The sequence below is a fragment of the Lagopus leucura genome, unplaced genomic scaffold (assembly GCF_019238085.1).
Source record: "Lagopus leucura isolate 7727_CA_CO unplaced genomic scaffold, USGS_WTPT01 Super-Scaffold_73, whole genome shotgun sequence".
In the NCBI taxonomy this organism is placed as follows: domain Eukaryota; kingdom Metazoa; phylum Chordata; class Aves; order Galliformes; family Phasianidae; genus Lagopus; species Lagopus leucura.
This window is the reverse complement of record NW_024962252.1, coordinates 62,619,888-62,637,801: the sequence shown is the minus strand read 5'-3', so window position 1 is coordinate 62,637,801 and position 17,914 is coordinate 62,619,888. Positions and strand designations below refer to the sequence as shown.

General features: G+C 36.9%; 2 protein-coding genes across 3 annotated transcripts in view; one reads left to right on the top strand and one right to left on the bottom strand.

Moving 5' to 3' along the window:
- The window catches only part of PHF10 (PHD finger protein 10), a 17,359-nt gene extending 2,382 nt beyond the window's left edge, over window positions 1-14,977 (top strand). Inside the window, exons 2-12 of the mRNA XM_042879997.1 lie at window positions 683-789; window positions 989-1,119; window positions 1,597-1,680; window positions 3,023-3,156; window positions 3,271-3,420; window positions 4,352-4,461; window positions 5,205-5,358; window positions 7,759-7,914; window positions 12,738-12,846; window positions 13,110-13,298; window positions 14,730-14,977. Coding sequence (XP_042735931.1) covers window positions 737-789; window positions 989-1,119; window positions 1,597-1,680; window positions 3,023-3,156; window positions 3,271-3,420; window positions 4,352-4,461; window positions 5,205-5,358; window positions 7,759-7,914; window positions 12,738-12,846; window positions 13,110-13,298; window positions 14,730-14,815 — 1,356 coding nt within the window. The 5' untranslated portion in view covers window positions 683-736 and the 3' untranslated portion in view covers window positions 14,816-14,977. The remainder of the gene's footprint in view (window positions 1-682; window positions 790-988; window positions 1,120-1,596; window positions 1,681-3,022; window positions 3,157-3,270; window positions 3,421-4,351; window positions 4,462-5,204; window positions 5,359-7,758; window positions 7,915-12,737; window positions 12,847-13,109; window positions 13,299-14,729) is intronic.
- On the bottom strand, window positions 14,920-17,649 carry CUNH6orf120 (chromosome unknown C6orf120 homolog). 2 transcript variants are annotated; one of them, XM_042880016.1, is made up of 2 exons: window positions 17,553-17,649; window positions 14,920-16,753 (listed from the first exon to the last, which is right to left on the bottom strand). In XM_042880016.1, exon 2 carries the CDS (start codon window positions 16,704-16,706, stop codon window positions 16,149-16,151), a length of 558 nt encoding a protein of 185 aa, XP_042735950.1. In that variant the 5' UTR covers window positions 16,707-16,753; window positions 17,553-17,649; the 3' UTR covers window positions 14,920-16,148. The 2 variants fall into 2 exon arrangements, with proteins under 2 accessions (XP_042735950.1, XP_042735941.1); XM_042880007.1 differs by having other exon boundaries at window positions 17,534-17,637.
- Window positions 17,650-17,914: the final 265 nt, after the last annotated feature.

The following is a 17,914-nucleotide window of genomic DNA, read 5'->3' as shown; positions in this document are numbered from 1 at the left end:
AGATCTGCAAGTTAGCAAAATAGCATTGATAAATTACATACAATCTATGGTTTTCTAATTCTTAATATTTCATTGCAAAGATTACTTCAGCATAAGCTATTCAATGCATTTCCAATACAACTGTAATGGTGATAGAAAGATCAGAAGATCTTAAGATCTTAAGATCAGAAATTGAGTTTATAGGGTTGCATTTCTATTAATAATGTAAAACGACACAGTAAGCACAGTTAAAAAGTCGTGGGTGCTTTTTCCTTGCATGGTGACTGGCTCCAGTTTCTCTTCAGTTGTTCTCCACCTGCTCCAAATACTTCAGAAAAGCATAATGTGTATTAATACTTTAATTCAGTAAGAATCAGTATGAGAATTTTGAACATTGTCTGTATTTTATCGTTTTTTGAACTGATATTTATTGTATTAATAATACTTCTATACTAGTCCATAGTTTCTTTTTTAAATCCCTCTGTAAACAAAAAGCTTTTGCTACTCAATCTTTCCATAAACTGTTTGCCAGTTCTTATGCTTCCTGTGTAAACTGTCCTGCCAGTTTTGTGTAGGCTGTTATTAAATAGCTGAGTACTTCAGGTGTATCTAAACTTTATATTGTCTTAGAATGTTTTTGATGTTTTAAATTACCCATTCAGTACTTGAAATTGATTAATATCTATTTTCATTTTTGTTTCAGGATGACACTGAAGAAAATTCCAATGATGGCAGCCAGCCATCCAAAAGACGGCGGATGGGCTCAGGGGACAGTTCTCGGAGCTGTGAGACTTCTAGTCAGGACCTTGGGTAATAGCAGTACTTTGGTATACCAGTAACCAATACTTTTATTGCTGGTCTTACTGTTTCGTTCGATATGCTGAAGCATCGGCTCTTCTCCACTCTTTCATATTCTTTGTTTAACTTTCTGAATTGAGTCATACCAGTAGCTATTGGTCTTTTTCTCCCAGCATTCTTTGATTTCTCCTGGTGTTGTTCTTATGCTCAGATACAGCTATTTTCCTGCTGAAAACCTGATAGAGTACAAGTGGCCACCAGATGAAACAGGGGAGTACTATATGCTTCAGGAACAAGTTAGTGAATATTTGGGTGTGACTTCCTTTAAAAGAAAGTATCCAGGTATTTGTTTTTTTTTAAGTCTTACTTCTAAAACTCTGTCTTCTTACATTTTGAATGTAATCTCTGTGTCTTTTTGACTGCAGAATGGTCCATTTAATTAAAAAAGATCATAGCAAAATTAGTTTTGTATGTTGTACTTTTTTGTTTTGTTACTGGCATTTTGGAAATGTATCCTATAGTTTGTTTTCACAGTAATTTAAGACTTTTCAGTCTTGCCACTAGAAAATCTATACAAAAGAATGAGTTGAGTGTTAGATCAGCAGGTGGCTTTTGAAAACTGACCTCAGCTTAATTCTGAAGTATTTTGTTGGTGATTTCTTACTGTAAAGCTGGCTTTATCTTTGTATTCCATTTCCTGTATAGTGCAGACTTGTTGCCTGGAAGTAAAATTCTCAAATACTGTAACGTTGTTTATGGGGGATTTTGAGTAATTTTATACACTTCTGTTGCTGTTTTTTTCTTTTGTTTTCTCTGAAGATTTAGAACGACGAGATTTGTCTCACAAGGAGAAACTCTACCTCAGAGAACTAAATGTTATCACAGAGACTCAGTGCACGTTAGGTAAGAGGAAAAAAATTCCTTGTTATTGTATAAAAAATGACACACTGAAAATGTGACTCATTTTGGTAGAGAAGTGAATGACTCACAAATGAAAATGTAAATTCTGACATGAAAACCAGTTTGTATTTTATTTTTAGTTTGTGTAAATCGGCCAAAGGCTATCAATGCTCAATATTGATTGTTAAAAACAAATTTTGGTTCTGTTCCAATTTCTTAATAAAACCTATGTTGTAAATTAGCTTTTATAACCCTTTCTCACCTTAACAGAAAAAGAACAGCATGATTTTTTAAACTAAAATTCTATCTTGTTCAGCTGAATTAGTAGCGACTCAGCAAACATTAGTGTATTTTATAGAGTTGAGCTTATGTCTTAGGTGTCAGAAGGGTGAATATTAAGCCACTTAAGTGTATATGCAATAGAACAGTGTCATGAATGCATTTTATATTGAAGGAACTTCAAGTATTTGTTCTTTCTCTGCTAATATGTGTGACTTGGAGTGTGTTAAAAATTAAAGGATGCCTGTCAGTTGTTTTTTTTTTTTTCCCCAGTGTACCCATGGATCTGTGCAGATGTTACACCACTTTATAAATCAACAGTCCTTGGTACACTGCCTTTGTTTCTCTCTTGAAACATCTCTCTGAAGTTTCAAGAGATCTCTCTTGAAAGTTTTACTTTAATATGCAGGATATAACAATATCTAATTTGTACCAGTAGAAGCAAAATGATGTATTCTATCTCAGGTATACAGTAGAGGCATGTGCTGCGTCAACTGTCCCTGTGATAACATATGCCAAATTCTGTCCTGTTGTCAATGGAGATTAGTTGTATTGGAAGCTTTTGAAGAGGGGTTGTGAGTGACTTGATAGCTGCAAAATGACACGTTCTGACTTCTGAACTTGAAATAGTTTGATCAGGAATCAGGCATCTGCGTGCAGTTTGCTGCTCTGAATTGACCTCGCAATGGTTCTTTTTTGATTTGTATAGAGAACCTGACCTCATAATTAAATAGTGAGAGGCAGTGAAACTAACCATTCACCACTGCAAGAAATTGAAACAAATGTCACCAGGTCCTGCTTTCAGCAAAGATTCTGCCTCTTAGGGGTTTGGGTTCCGCAGATGTAAGCAAGAGAAGAATCTTTCCTCCTTGGGGAGAAGCAAAGTCTTAATCAGCCTTGAAAGCTAAATGTCATAAGTTCACTCCTATGTGATAGAGGGTGAGGCATTGTGCACAGTAGTTTATTGTCTTTAGCTTGTCAAAAACTTCAGTTGATGATTGTGAGATATAAATAACCCACAGTTAGTTTTGCCAGATAGCATCATTATTGCTTTTATCTATTTTAGGTCTAACAGCTTTGCGTAGTGATGAAGTAATTGATCTTATGATTAAAGAATACCCTGCCAAACATGCTGAGTATTCTGTTATACTGCAAGAGAAAGAACGTCAGCGAATAACAGATCATTATAAAGAGTACTCTGTGAGTAAATAGCATATGTGAAGTGAACCAGATCTGTAACATGGAATATATAAAAAAGCGTTCACAAACTGGTAGTGAAATGTGTGTAAGCTAATGAAGTTGTTTTTGTTTCAGCAAATGCAGCAGCAGAACACACAGAAAGTAGAAGCCAGTAAAGTTCCAGAATATATTAAAAAAGCTGCCAAGAAGGCTGCAGAATTCAACAGCAATTTAAACCGAGAGCGAATGGAAGAAAGAAGAGCCTATTTTGATTTACAGACACATGTAGGCAAATTAAATTTTCTTTATCAATGCCAAAAGGTAGCTCCATGTTTTAGTAAGGGTGTTTCTTAGAACCTTTCTAACAATCTTATAATTCAGGGGGCTGATTAATCTCATTACAGAGACATAGGGGCTTTAACCATTTCACACCATATTTAAAAAGAATAATTTCAAATACATTTAATATAAAACTTTTTTTAACTTCTATCCATGTAAGCTTTTCCTTTGTTGTCTCTAATCTGCTGGTAACAACATAAAATTCGGAGGATGTTTAGTTTAAGAAGTTTCTGTTGTTATATCTGTGCATGTAAATGGCCAGTTCTTTTTTGGAATGCTTCTAAAATTCTCTCTGAACAATATATTTATTTAAAAAGTTAGCTGTTTATCTAAAAAAATGCTCTGTATCAAATTTTACGCCCTTATTTTTGTTAGATGTAACATTTTGTCTGTGCAAATTATTTCAGTAAGGTATATATCATGGAAAGGTAATATCTTCCTGACAGTGATACGTTACAAACAAGATGGTGGATAATTGCTTTGACTCATTTCTAAAGAAAGAAGGCTTCTGTAAGATTCTTCTTGACGTATTTTATTATTAATGGGATTTTTTAGTGGCACAGTCTGATTTTGGCATTAGATGGCGGTGTTGTTGCTACCTTCTACCACTATGGACCCTCAATAATAATTAACATCAAAGATGCCTCTCACAAAAGTTCAGGATTACTCCTTTAGACTTAAATCTGTAACACTGTTTTGTGAGTGGGATCTCTTGTCATTTTAATGAATTGAATTTTCCATGGGAGAGCTCAGGTAGCTGTTCTGATTGAGTAAATGGGATAAAACTGGCACATCAAAATATTTGCAGGGAACGGAGGGTAAGGAAAGCTCAAAAGTTTACAAAACAAGAACTTCATTGTTTTGTGTTAAACAACAGATTATCCAGGTGCCTCAAGGAAAATACAAAATCTTGCCTACAGAGAGAACAAAGGTTAGTCCTTATCCAGTGGCTCTCATACCCGGCCAGTTCCAGGAGTACTACAAAAGGTATTTTAAAAGCATTGCAACTGCTGTTTCTTTTGCACTGATCTCTACATCTGGCTGGTGGAAAACATTTGAGTATATTTGCAGCAAAGTTTTGAATTACTCTTATGCTTGAAGCAGTTGCTAGTCTAACAAATGTGCAGCATGGGGGCTTTTGTCAACATCACGTATGTAAATACTTGCTGTGAGAGTGTCCCCTCTTCTGATGTATTGTGTTGCCTGAAATTTGGCCCGCTCAGATAATCTGGTTAAATCTTGACGTTATCCTGTAGTTATTTTTATTTGCAATTTTTTCCCCTTCAGCAATCATGAAACTTGATCTGGAATCTACCAACTTAATTTGCTTTGGACCCCAACTCTTTGTGTGCCCTGGGTTAGAACAGATGCTATGTGCTTTTATAAACAAAGTATATGGCTTGTTGGCATGGATTGATTAAAAATCTGTAGACATTCAGGTGACCTTTTATGATTGCACGGGTTTGCAATGTTGCAAATATACTCTTCCTGTGTTCCATGAATATCTGCCTACACAACGATGAGAGGTACTAAATAGTATAACATTTGTGGGGATAAATAAGTAAGTTTCCCATCTTTTTAGAAGTGCATGTTTACATGTGCTTCCCTGACAAGGAGGGTTGGAGTTATTTACATTTCTTACTCTTTCTCTCTAATTTTCTTGTATATTTTGTGAGTAATATCTATGCATAAAGTGCACAGGCATTCATTTATTTATTTAATAACTTTAGATATTCTCCAGATGAACTTCGTTACTTACCATTAAACACAGCTCTTTACGAACCCCCTTTGGATCCAGAGCTGCCTGCATTAGACAGTGATGGGGATTCAGATGATGCAGAGGAAGGGCGAGGTGACGAGAAACGGAAAACCAAAGGCAATTCGGTGAGACAAATTGAAAGTATTCTTCAACAACAAAAATAATGCTTTCTCTTTGCCTTTTTTAGTTTCAGTAATTTCCTGTTAGAATCTTTTAACGTTTGTAAATGGAAGTAGAATTGCAAACTCAAAATTCCCATCTTTTTAGTGCTTCTCTATTTTGTAACATTTCTCTTCAACTTTCCGTTTTGCTCTGTTTTTAAAGTAAGTCAAACAAATCTCTGGAATGCCAGGCCCTTTTTTTCTTCTTTTTAAATAAGTTTTGAAGAACCTTCCTTCTTACAGCCTTTTACTCAAGTGACAAGTCTGGCTGCTAGTGTTTCTGAGAGGAGTGAATTTCAGTTCAGTTCACAGCATATTTTGCTATTTTGGTTTCATGGAATGTATCCTATCACTAAAGGAAAGGACTTATTAGCCTTGTTTACTGTGTTTTCCTATGAAGTAGAAGCAGGAAGTATTCAATACAGAAACAGTTACTTTATTGCTGCAGCTTAAAGAAAAGTTTGAAAGCAGTTTTGTTGTTGTTTTATGATAAATCTTTAATAGGTGTGTATGTTCTCTTTACTTATGCAAACTTCAAATTAACTGTTACTGGAATATAAGCAAAAGTTTCACATACCTGCCTTGGTAGTGTTTGTTGATACTCAGGAACAGTTGTGCTTCAGATGAGCTGTCCAGGTACAACTAAATCATTGGTATTGGTGTTGTTGGTGTATTGGTGCTGACCATTTTCTAAAAATTGAGCCCTAATTCTGAGAAAAACAGAATATAAAATCGCAGATGCATTTAACAATTTCTAGTTCAACTGACTAAAATGTTAGATAGTGGGGAATTGATAGAGGGTAAAAAAAAATGTGAAATTTCTCCATATTGTTAAATATTTACAAAATACTCATAACTAAAGAAGAATGGAAGGGGTCAGCTTGTAGAATTGCAAATGGTAGTGTTAATATGTCCTTTTTGCTTATATTTTGGGGAAAGAAAATGTAAGCTCAGAATTAAATTTCAACACAAAAATTTGGTCTAATCATACTCCAGGTTGTGGGTTTTTTTGTTTGTTTATTTGTTTTAATAGTTGGTCTTTAATCACCTCTTTGTAGTTCCCATGTCTGCTGGCTTCCATTTTTATTAATGGCAAAGTGTTTGCACTGAGCAGGTTATCCTTTCATTTTCCACAGAAGTTCAGATGGTTTTTTAATGAGAGCACACAAAAAGGAAAATGTGCTTCTGTGGGAAAGGTGTAGGGAATATTTGAAAAGAGATTCTTATGAAGTGATTTGGTGTTGGAAGGTAATGTTTGGGCAAAATATCTGTTGAATACAAAGGTAGACAGTTCTCAAGCCTCTTTTCCTGAGCTGCCTACCATTCTACCTGTTGAGTCCTATAATATGCTTTTTCCTTTTATCCCCTCCCTGTCGTTGGAGTCAGGTAGCAGTTTTCTTGGTCTGTAGTATTTTAATGGGCTTGTCCTAAATAACCCTGCCATAATTAAAAATAAATAAATAAAAACAAACACCCAACAGCTGTGAAACATACAATTTCTTTTTACCATGTAGTTAGCTTTGCTTTTCTGTTACGCTCCTCCTTTTGTCCTGTGTCTGTTTAGTCTGTTTTGATTTTAGGTTCTGGGCATATATAGGCAGGTTACAGATGCCTGTTACTGTAGGGCACCATTGTTACATGGCCTTTCAATTTTTAGTGCAAGAAATGTGATTGATTGTATTGTTTTCTGCTGGAGCTTTTTGGAGGCTTTTATTAACACTTCTTTGAGAAAAATCCTGTGCTGCTGCTCTCAGTTATGCTTATGTTGGTTTCTCACTTTCTTTGAACCTCTTCCCCTTTTTCTTACCTTCCCATTCCTCACAAAATTATTTAACTGCAGCATAAAATTTATGTTTGGTTCTGTATTAAATGTTGAAGCATGTTTTGCCTTTGGCATTCTTCTGCTGCAATCCACATGAAATATTTAGGGTGCTCCTGGTGAAAATGAGAGATGAGGGTAGCAGAAAAAACCTTTGCATATTAAATTTGAATTAGTGCTGTTTGTTAATACACTTTAAATGCATGGCCAGGGCACTTTTAACTTTTTGCTGGCCCTCTGTTACATAAATATCTTGCATACAGTTGATTTCTTGCTGACTGTCAAAGGAAAATGGTTCAAAGAACTAGTGTATCCCACTATGCTATCAAGATAACTGAAAAAGCATTACTGTTATTGCTGATGCCAGTCTTTTAGCATGAAAACAAATAGATAAGGGTTACAAGAAAAGATGTTTTATTTTGTTGTACCCCACACTTTTGTAGAAGGAAAGATGTCCTTCTTTTACCTTAGTCGGCTCTAAGGGGCATACAAAAGACTGTCTATCCAAAAAAGTAAAAAATATAGCTATGGTATTTTCATTGTAGGACAATTCGTCTGGCAATGTATCTGAAGGTGATTGCGCCACAGACAACCAGGAAGATTCTTTTCAGGGAAGACAAAAAACGAGAGACAAAAGTGCTACTCCAAGAAAAGATGGTTCCAAACGTTCTGTATTATCCAAATCAGTTCCTGGGTACAAGGTAGAAGAAAAAAGCCCCTGACTGAACATCTTTACTGACCAGCCTCTCCCTGAAATACTTGTATTTCAGTATTATGGAACTTCTGCTTGCTGTACTTCACTAGCTGCTCTCCTGTTGTGTGCTCCATCTGTTTGCTTCCTTACTTCCTTTTTGCTTTTATTTCACATGGGCCTCTCCTGTACTCTAGCTATACAGCAACCTCTGTTTCTGTTCAGTTCTCTGATTCCTAGGCAGCTACATTAGAAAAATCCATTGTGGACTGGTCGTTGGAACTCTACATCTTTCTGTCTGCCTTGACTTTGACGTGCCAGTCAGAATAGTTGCCAGTTCAAAACTAGCACTTGGTATCCGTTATTTTTTGTACTGTTTAGTACGTACCTAGAGATCAGCGCTGTAAAGTGCAGCGATGTGGCTGAACATGTTGTTATAATGTTCATTTTAAATAGTCTTTCATCTTGAAATGTTACGATGTACAGGATGAAAGGCAAGAAGCTTGCAACAATTGTACAGGCAACACTACATAACCACTTTAACACTATATGGAAAAGAACATTTTATGTAGTTCATACTATGTAGAAAATTTTGTAGGCAATATGCCTTTATCTGACTCATTAGGATGTTAATACATTTGAGCTATGAAGCAGTGATTGCCAAACCTAAGACACAAATTATCAGTATTACTGTAGAATAATTTTAAAAAAATGAGATGGTAAGAAGATTGATAAAAATACTTTTCAGAAGAAACAGAAATCGACGTGTGTTATCATTATTTTTTTCTGCTTAACAAGAAGTGTTTTGAATATAACTGAACACTTCTAAAACATGTTGTCCAATCCTGTTCCACTGAAAAGAATGAGAATTATCCTTTGATATACAGGAACAGGAATAGGTCTATAGAGAAGAAAAACATTACATTAACATAAGGTTTATAGAACAAACAGGAGTGCATGTTAAGAGAGGTTATGAAAAAGAAAACTGTCAGTGGCAAGATCATGCATATCAAGAAACTTTCTCAGCAAGAGTGTGTTGTTGATGGTTTGCATTCTTTATTCAAAACTGTTTCTGATCTATAGGCACCAAGTTAACAATAAATAAGCTATAAACTAAGAAGCTAATATACAGCAAGAATTGGATAGCTTTGATAAATTTTCTCTGCGTACAGTAACTTTAAAAATTCATAACAGGTGTGAAGCTCCGATTGTGTTTTGTCTTTCATCAACTTAAATATGCAAACTATGGAGATTTAGACTGTGGTACCATAAGTTTATTTTTTATATGTAACTTCGCAAATTGTTGTAGACTCAGAATGCATACCTACGTTCCCATGAACATGAAATCCTATGATGGCACTTGACATTCTTTTAGCTTTGTTTACCTTGACGTTAGTGATTGTGTGCCACTGGTTTACATAAAGAAGTTTCACTGAACTTTGAGATTTCTGAGTATTTGATTTAGTTTAATCTATGCATGGCCTTTTGAATGCACAGAGAAAATAATTTTAAACAACAGAACTTTAAAAAAAGTTACATTGGTGGCATACAGCATTGCATTTCGGAAATGGATTCCCATAGCAATTATGGGTTCAAAATCACCAACTGCATGAGTAACAATCTGTTACTGGAAATTCACAGTGCCACATCTTTGCAATGGCAGCTGTATCCTGCCTGCATCAGCCCTCAGCTTGTTGATAGGTCAAGGTGGTGATGTTGTGTTGGGAGGACTGGCTTTCTTGTTCATGGGAGTGTTTAAATGCTTTCAGTAAACTCGATTATATGAGACACTTTAGCTGGTAAGACAGAAAGACTTGTTTGTTAATCAGTTAAAAACACCAGATAATTATATACCACACGTGCCTGAATGTTAAGGCACTTCGAGCTGAAGACTTAACTGATTTAAAATGTTGTCCCTGTGAATTCTAAAACTTTGTAATACCTTTGTTCTGTATCATTCTCTAATATTGACTATTTTTGTAGGACAGTAAATTTGGTTACTTGTGGTTTAATTGAAGGATAATTGCTACAGCATCAGAATGCAAATGTATAGTTATAGAAACGCATTGTGAGTATTACAGGATTTACACATTTCCATGGAGTTAAATTTTAAGTAAAAGAAATAATGTATTTTGTATGGAGGCATTCTTACTGTCAGTTCTTAGACAAAGAAGGGTTAGAATGTGTTAGATGTTTTGTCACGTTACAAGTAGCAAGTCTCTGTTGCTGCAGGACTGGCTATTGCAATTGCGCACACAGGGTATTGTTGAAAGTAAAGGAGGTTTGGGTTTTTTTTTTTTGTTTTTGGTTGTTTTTTTTTTTTTTTTTTTTTTTTTGTTTGCACACAAAACTGAAACGTATTGAGAAACTATATTTTACAACACTTCTATTTCGGGTCTATATATATGCAAGTGGAATGCTTTGTGTTCAGAATATGACCTTGCAAAAATGGCATCATTGGAATGCTGACTTTGAGAGCTGCAGCACAGCAGCATGGAGATTAAAACTAACAGAGCAATCATCTATTTGACCTGCATTCTTTTCCTCCCCCTTCCTTACCCCGATTAGATGAATATGTACAAAGCAAAATATAATCGATGGGATATTGTGACTTCCCATTTGGATTTGATAACACTTCCCTCATAGTGTTTCTAAAAGCCATTTATGATAACAGAACTTGAATCGTTAAAAAATGTGAAATCTTTCTTTTTTTTTTTTTCCTTTTTTATTAAAAAAAAAAGAAAAGAAAAAAAATTACTTCCATACTGTTGGAACTGTATTATTAATAGGCTGTGATTCCCATCCTACCCACCCCCTAAATGCACGATTTCTAATAAACACAATTTAGTGAAGTAAGTGTAGATGGAAGCAGTTTTAATTAATGCACCTGTATCAGTGTCTGACTTTAGAAATACATAGAGCAGAGAGTTAATGCACGTACCCTGATGCAAGTACAGTGACCAGAAAGTAGCTCACTTTAGTTTTGATGGAGTACAAGGGAGTATGCTGCTGAATATTAAAGGCAGTGAGATACAAATTTGTAACGAACTAGAAGTCTGATTAGAGAAGTGCACTTGCTATTCTAGAAAGGCTTGATTTACTTAGAAAATAGATAAAAACACAACCACAATATAAATTAGAATGTAGGCCGAACAACAGAAGGGTAGATGCTACAACACTGACAAAGTTTAAGTGTGTGCCACTTTTGTTGAGAGGAGGAGGATATAAAGGTATACATGTAGGACACATAGATTAGTTAACAGTAAGAGACTTTATGTGTGTTTTTTGCTTCCATTATATTTATTACTTTGTAGAGACTTTTGTGAATGTTAGACTTCTTTTATTGTTTTATTATATTTATGTATAAAACAGGTTGACTATGCTTTTTTAAAATAAATAAGCAAAAAAAGTCTGTATGAATGCCTCTGTCATCTTTTGTAGGAAGTTACCAGTGAAGAGCTGGTATGGTGTTTTTTGTTTTTTTTAAAATAAAACTGTTTAGACCAGTCAACATCAGAGACAGTAACTGTGTTTTTACTTAAACAGATGGAACACTTCATAAATCCTTAAGCAATGTGTCCTGACTACTTAAATATGAGTTCAGATTATTATTTTTTTAACTAGATATAGGCACTAGCATAAAAACTGGCACGGGCAATAGACGCACTTAACTATAAGTTGCATTACAAAAGATCTGTTTTTTGTTTGTTGTTTTTAAATATATGCTTTTTTTCTTTTTTTTTTTTTTTTTTTTTTTTTTTTTTTAAATTAAACTTCATTCTTCTCCCCACAAATGGTTGGTACTTGACTGGAACTATTCTTGCTTACTGACGAGCCATTTGGTTCCACAGAAAATGGAATATGCCTTGAATTCCTCTAGTTGCTCTGCCTTTGCAGCAGCATTTCTTTTCAAAACTCTGGCAATAGTCATTAAAATCAGTGAGGACTATTGAAATTAGTGAGAAATTGGGTTTGAAATTATTAAGCAGTAGTCAAAACTCAACAATGTACTGAAATGTGTTTGAAGTTCATAATGCTTAGGTTGTTCTCGGTCCTCGTGAAGATGTTTCTGAAAAATGTGATGCCTTGTATCTTTTTTGATCATTGAGTTAGAACTCTGTTGGTTTGTCTTTTTGTTTTGGACACAGAATTAATCCACAAACGTTGCTCAGTTTAACAGGCTCCTATTTCTCTCTTACCTTCTAAATGCATCTCATGCACTCAAATAGGCTCCAGATGATCTCTTAGAAATATTATGAAACTATAATTAGGTACAATGGTGTGTATTTCTTACTGCGGTTATGACTGGACACAATAAGGAAGGGTAGCAGTATATAATACAGTTAACCAGATACTTTAACAATACAAAAATCTAGTTTATTGCTTTTGTAACTAAATTTCTATATTTAGAGAGTCAATGCAAAGGGGAAATTGTATTTAATTTATTCCACATGGAAAATCTACATGGCCATTCATAAAGAAGTATTCTATTTTGGTGGAAAAAAAAAAAAAAAAAGTACAAAATCCCTGAAATTTTTAATGTTACATCATGTAATTTACATGTAGAGGATTGTTAGCTGATGAATTCAGGGGAAGACACGCTACATGCTCTGCTCCAGCTGAACTTACACCATGCTCACTACAGGTGTGCCAAGTGTGAAATTGTACATAGTTAATCAAAGATTGAAACATCACTCATTGTCAGTTATTGTCCTATGTACTGAGGTTCACACAGCAGATAAATCATTAATTTTTAGAGTTAAGGAGATACGTTTCCTGTTAAATCTGTGAATTCTTCTGGAATGAATTTATAGTCCTCTTCTACCCTTCCAGCCAAAGGTCATTCCAAATGCTATATGTGGAATTTGTCTGAAGGGTAAGGAGTCCAACAAGAAAGGAAAAGCTGAAGCTCTTATACATTGCTCCCAGTGTGACAACAGTGGTAAGTATCTGTATGCGCTAACTGGATTCCTAAGAGAGTATCTCTGACAGATTTTTGGTGGAAGTATTTGTACTTGTGTGCGACAGTTCTCTTGCCTGTTCTCTCCTTCATTAAAGCTTCCTATCTAATGTTACGTGTACTGACACGTTCAGTGCACTATCAGATCTCACCAGGAGGTGAGCTCGGCTTCAGCTTCTGTAAAAGCAGTCTAAATAATTTTACATTTCATTTCAGACATAGTAATAATATTGGTTTTAATCTAGGCCACCCTTCTTGCCTTGATATGACCCCGGAGCTTGTTGCTATGATTAAGACTTACCCTTGGCAATGTATGGAGTGTAAAACATGCATTATGTGTGGGCAGCCTCACCATGAAGAAGAAATGATGTTCTGTGATGTATGTGACCGTGGTTATCACACTTTTTGTGTGGGGCTTGACGCTATTCCCTCAGGTAATAAAGATTTAATTGTTCTCTTCCCACCTCCTCTGAGTTCTGGGGATTCTGTCAGAATAGATGTGTTGCTTTTTGAAAGAAGTTTAAAAGCAGTTTGAAGGGTAAGAATGAACAATAGTGTTGGAAAGCATCCAGCAGGGTCCTATTTTTTCATAAGCTTTATTTGTGTATATTTACTTGTGCACAGTTTAACCTGGCAGTTCCTCAATAGGAAATATAATTGGCTTTTACAACAAAATCCAGACCCACTTGGAGCTATTTTGTTTTAAATATACATTTCCACAGAATACTGAGAATAATGATCTCTTTTCTTAAAAGAAACCTGTAAAAACACCTGTACTGCTGCATATTGCTGGAATACAGCTTTCACATTAATGAAGTGTGCTATTATTTTAATTTCTAAATTAAAAAGTATGCTTAAAATAGTATTTGTAAACACCTTTTTTAAACACCTTTCCTTGCCCTTTTTATTCTCGGATGTCATATCTGGAAGTGAGGTACCTAAATTTCAGACAGCTTATACCTTTGAATCACCTGCTCATTGGTATCTCCTGGCCAACTCAAGGCCGTGTAAAGAAAACTTCAGTGGCAAACTGGTAGCAGCACTGCTTTTCACATGATACTAAATCCATGCTATGTTTGTGATGACGTATTCAGCGACAGTATTCCCTGTAACTACTACCTCAAATATATATTCCCATTTGGGAAAGCACTAGAGCTTGCTCTCACATCAGTCCAGGTTCTGTGGCTGATTCAGCTTTCATTCTGACTTAAGGAGAGAATCTGAGCAAAATAGATAATATTCCTAAAAAACCTTAAAATGAGCAAAGAGCTTTTGAGATTCCAGCTGTTGTAATATAAATAGTTAATATTCCTGCTCTTTGCTCAAGCTGTTACTGTTCCCTCCATTAACAGGCTTTAGTACAAGGTCTGGTGTTGAGCCCCTGCCAGCACTTTAATCTGTGCTGCCCAACTGCACTGAAATAACTCACATTAGTTTGGGAAACAAGCCCTCCTAGCCTGTGGCACAATAGCAACATTCTTCAACTGCCATCATTCTTTTCTGCTGTAACCACCCATAACCTTGAACTGCGGTCATTCATATGAAAATCCAACTTGTAACCTTGTAGTTTGTAATTTCTTTTCTAAGAACCACTGCCTTAGCAGCGCTGGCCCTTCTTGAGATCCGCAAGTGTTAAAGTAACCAACTGTTACATGCAGAGAGTCTGCAAGGGATGGTGAATTGTACATGCTGCTTTCGGTACCTTTTAGAAAAGATACTTAACATTTTAAAGAAGAGCTGGTTTTATACATTAAACAAAGTGCTACAAATTGCTGAGAACCTATTGAAATGGTGAAAGGTGCATAGCTAGATGAGTGAATACAAAAAAGGTAGTTTCCCATTAATTGATAACTTTCTTTTCATAGGTCGCTGGATTTGTGATTGTTGTCAGAAAGACCCTCCCATCCCCAGAAGAGGAGGAAGAAGGGGGAAAAACAGCAAGGAAGGCTAAACTCCCCTAAAAAACCTTGCTGTTTCAAAATTTAACTGCACAAATTGAAGTGATACTTTGGTGCTATTTAACCAACCACTTTTAAGAGGAACAATACCACTGCGTTTTTCTTTTTATCAAATAAACTTTTAATTTTGGCTATATAACCACTTTTTGTGAGACAAGTCTCTAATCACATGCTGTCAGCTATCTAGACAAAAAAAGTCAAATTCCTGTTCAAAAAGAAAAAGCTTTATATAATGAAATTTAAATGGTACATGCACCATTTGTATAAAATTATAGTACCACGCTTATTTATTTCAGTGTACTCATCTGTAAGCTCTGTGAAAAGAAAATTACAGAGCAATTTAAATACATACTATTTGCATAGCAATTAATTTGAAAGACTCAAACAAGGCAAAAAGTACTCCTGGAAAAGACTAACTTTGAGGGAAAAAGTGAACACAATCTGACTTTCTTACAATATTCTGAAAATTCCTTTCAGCAAAAATTTTCTTTGCAAACTATTGAATTATTGATATAAATTTACAGGGAAAAAAAAAGGGACTGTAAACATTAAAAAAAAAAAAAAATCAATCTCAAAAAGCTATAAAAGGGAGATGTAAGAAAATACCTCTCAGGCTTAAGGTACTATATACTGCATTGCTTTTAATGAGGAATGAGAATGTTCTACTGACAAGTAACAACAGCTGAAGGCTTTCCCTCCCTACTGTAACATTGAAGTAACATGCACTTGATTCAGGTCATGGATTTGCAGAGGTGGTGAGTGAGTGGACAGGCCTCTGCTTACAGATGACTGATGTACAGCACAAGCAGTCAAATTATAGCCCCTCTATCCCCTTATTCGGTTTTTCTTCCTTCACCCTACATCCCTCAACTTCAGTACGCTTCAAAGCCATTGCTTGTTAGTTATACTGAAGGTAACCTGTCAGAAGAGCAGGATTTACTTTTAAATATGCTCCAAATTGAGGGCGCACTACAGAGCAGCAGTTTGTATTTCAGTCTTTATCAAGAAACTAATGACAGAAAATCATTAAGAGTTAATTTTTCCTAAGCACCTGTTTAGGGATCCCCAGCTCTACATTCATTTTTAAGCCCTGATCTCTGAAGAATACTGCAAATAGCACAGTTGCTGCTCCTTTTACTTTTAGGGGAAAAAAAAACTTACAATATAAAATTAAATATGGCTTTTTTCCTCCCCACCACTTTCCTTCTGATTTACGAAAATCAAACTGAATACTTCTTCAGGAAACAATAAAGAGTATTAAATATAGAAAGTTATTCATGTTCAATTTCACAAACTGAAATGTGATTTAGTCCATCACGTATCAATTTAAAAAAGAATTTCAAGTATTAACTTCAAGATTCCAATAAGTATAGTCCAGAAAACAGACTCTTCATCCTGAGATTCATCTTCTGTAGAGTGCGAGTACTTCTGGCTTGCCTCCATCTCCTCTGGATTGTAGGAAGCCTCACCAAATGGATACTGTACGACTGTTCGATCATAGTAGACTTTCATTTCAAACTCGCTCTCCTGGTGGGAGGGATGCCCATAAATCCCTATTCCCACTGGTCGGCGGAAGTGTGCTGGTACGTGGACAACGTCTTGGCCACAAGTAACAGACTGTAACTCGTACTCGTCAAAGCTGGGGTGAAGAGTCATATCAGATACATACAAATCCGCATCACCTTTTAAACTCTGCATCTGAAGTACTATCTTTCCCTCATGATTTAGTCTCAAGTAGCTGTAGTTTCCTGCTCCAATCTGGCCTTGAACAACATGAAGAAGAATCCATTCTTCAGGTACATCCTCTTCCTCAAAGGCATTTACCAAACATAGTACTCGAGCTGCCACAAATACTATCAGGATTCTCCTCCAGCGTGCTGCCATGGCTCTTACGTTTTATTCTGATTCTTCCTATTGTCAAGTCCAGTACTCTGTGAATACAAAACGATTTAGAGTTAGTATATTTCATTCCTGGAAGGAATCAGTTCTTGTTCACACCACATCAAGCAACTTCAATAAAAGCTGGTTATTTACTGAGAAAACACAATGCGCTAAATGATGTGTAGATTATTTCTCTTCCCAAAAGCAGCATATTGTCACCGAAGAAGCGTATGTACTTTCATCAAGTTTTTGTTACTATATGAACGCTCAGCTCTTTACAGCACTTTTACATGACAGCTCAGGCTGCTGGGGCAGGGCAGAGAGGGAAGGGGCTGTTACACAATCAAGGCTCCCGCACCCTTTCCCTCGTTGCACACTGCTGCCCAGGCGGCCTCAGCACAGCAGCTGCACACAACGCACACAACACACTCTAAACCTTGCCGAAAACTTCCAAAGAATGCAGCTGACCGAATTTAAATGCCAGTCAAGGGTGCTTTAAAGCTTCAGATGGCTTCCATCCCTTCGTGCCTTCCACAAAGACTGTACAATTACCTTAAACATTACAGCTACTACTAAACTGTTGGTAACCTGCTAGCATCAAAACAAACCGCATGACTCCCGCTGAAACGTCAGTTAAATCGCACGCGTTTTATAGCTGACAGACGGAGGAACAACAGCACACCAACTTTTCTATAGCTCCCAGCTTACGGTCGCATGGGCTTCAAGGCCCCAGTTCTGCAACGACAGCATACAAGAGAACAGCCCCGCCCTCGTAACCTTCCAAACCAACAAAAACCCCTCTGAACAGCGCCAGAAAAATAGCCGCCTACCTTTCGCTGCGCAGCTCACCTCCGACCCGCCCCGGGGCTTCGGCGACTGCGAGGCCGCGGCTCCGTAGACGTGCGGCAGGGCAGGGCGGCGCGGAGAGATCCCGCCCCAAGGCGGGCCGGCACACCCCGACAGCAGCGGCCGCACAGAGGCAGCGCGGAGGCCGATTCCGAAGAGCCTCCGGGCCCGGCACCGCCCCTCTCGCTTCGCCGCTCCCCTCGAACCCGGCCCGGACAGCGGCGCGACGAGCGGGCGCCGCCTCCCAGCCCCGCCCCGCAACCGCCACTCACCACCGTTGCGGCCGCCGCCGCCGCCGCCTCCCCGCCTCTCCCGCGCACCGCCGCAGGCGGGCCAGGCGGGGCTGCGCGCTAGCCGCAGACTGA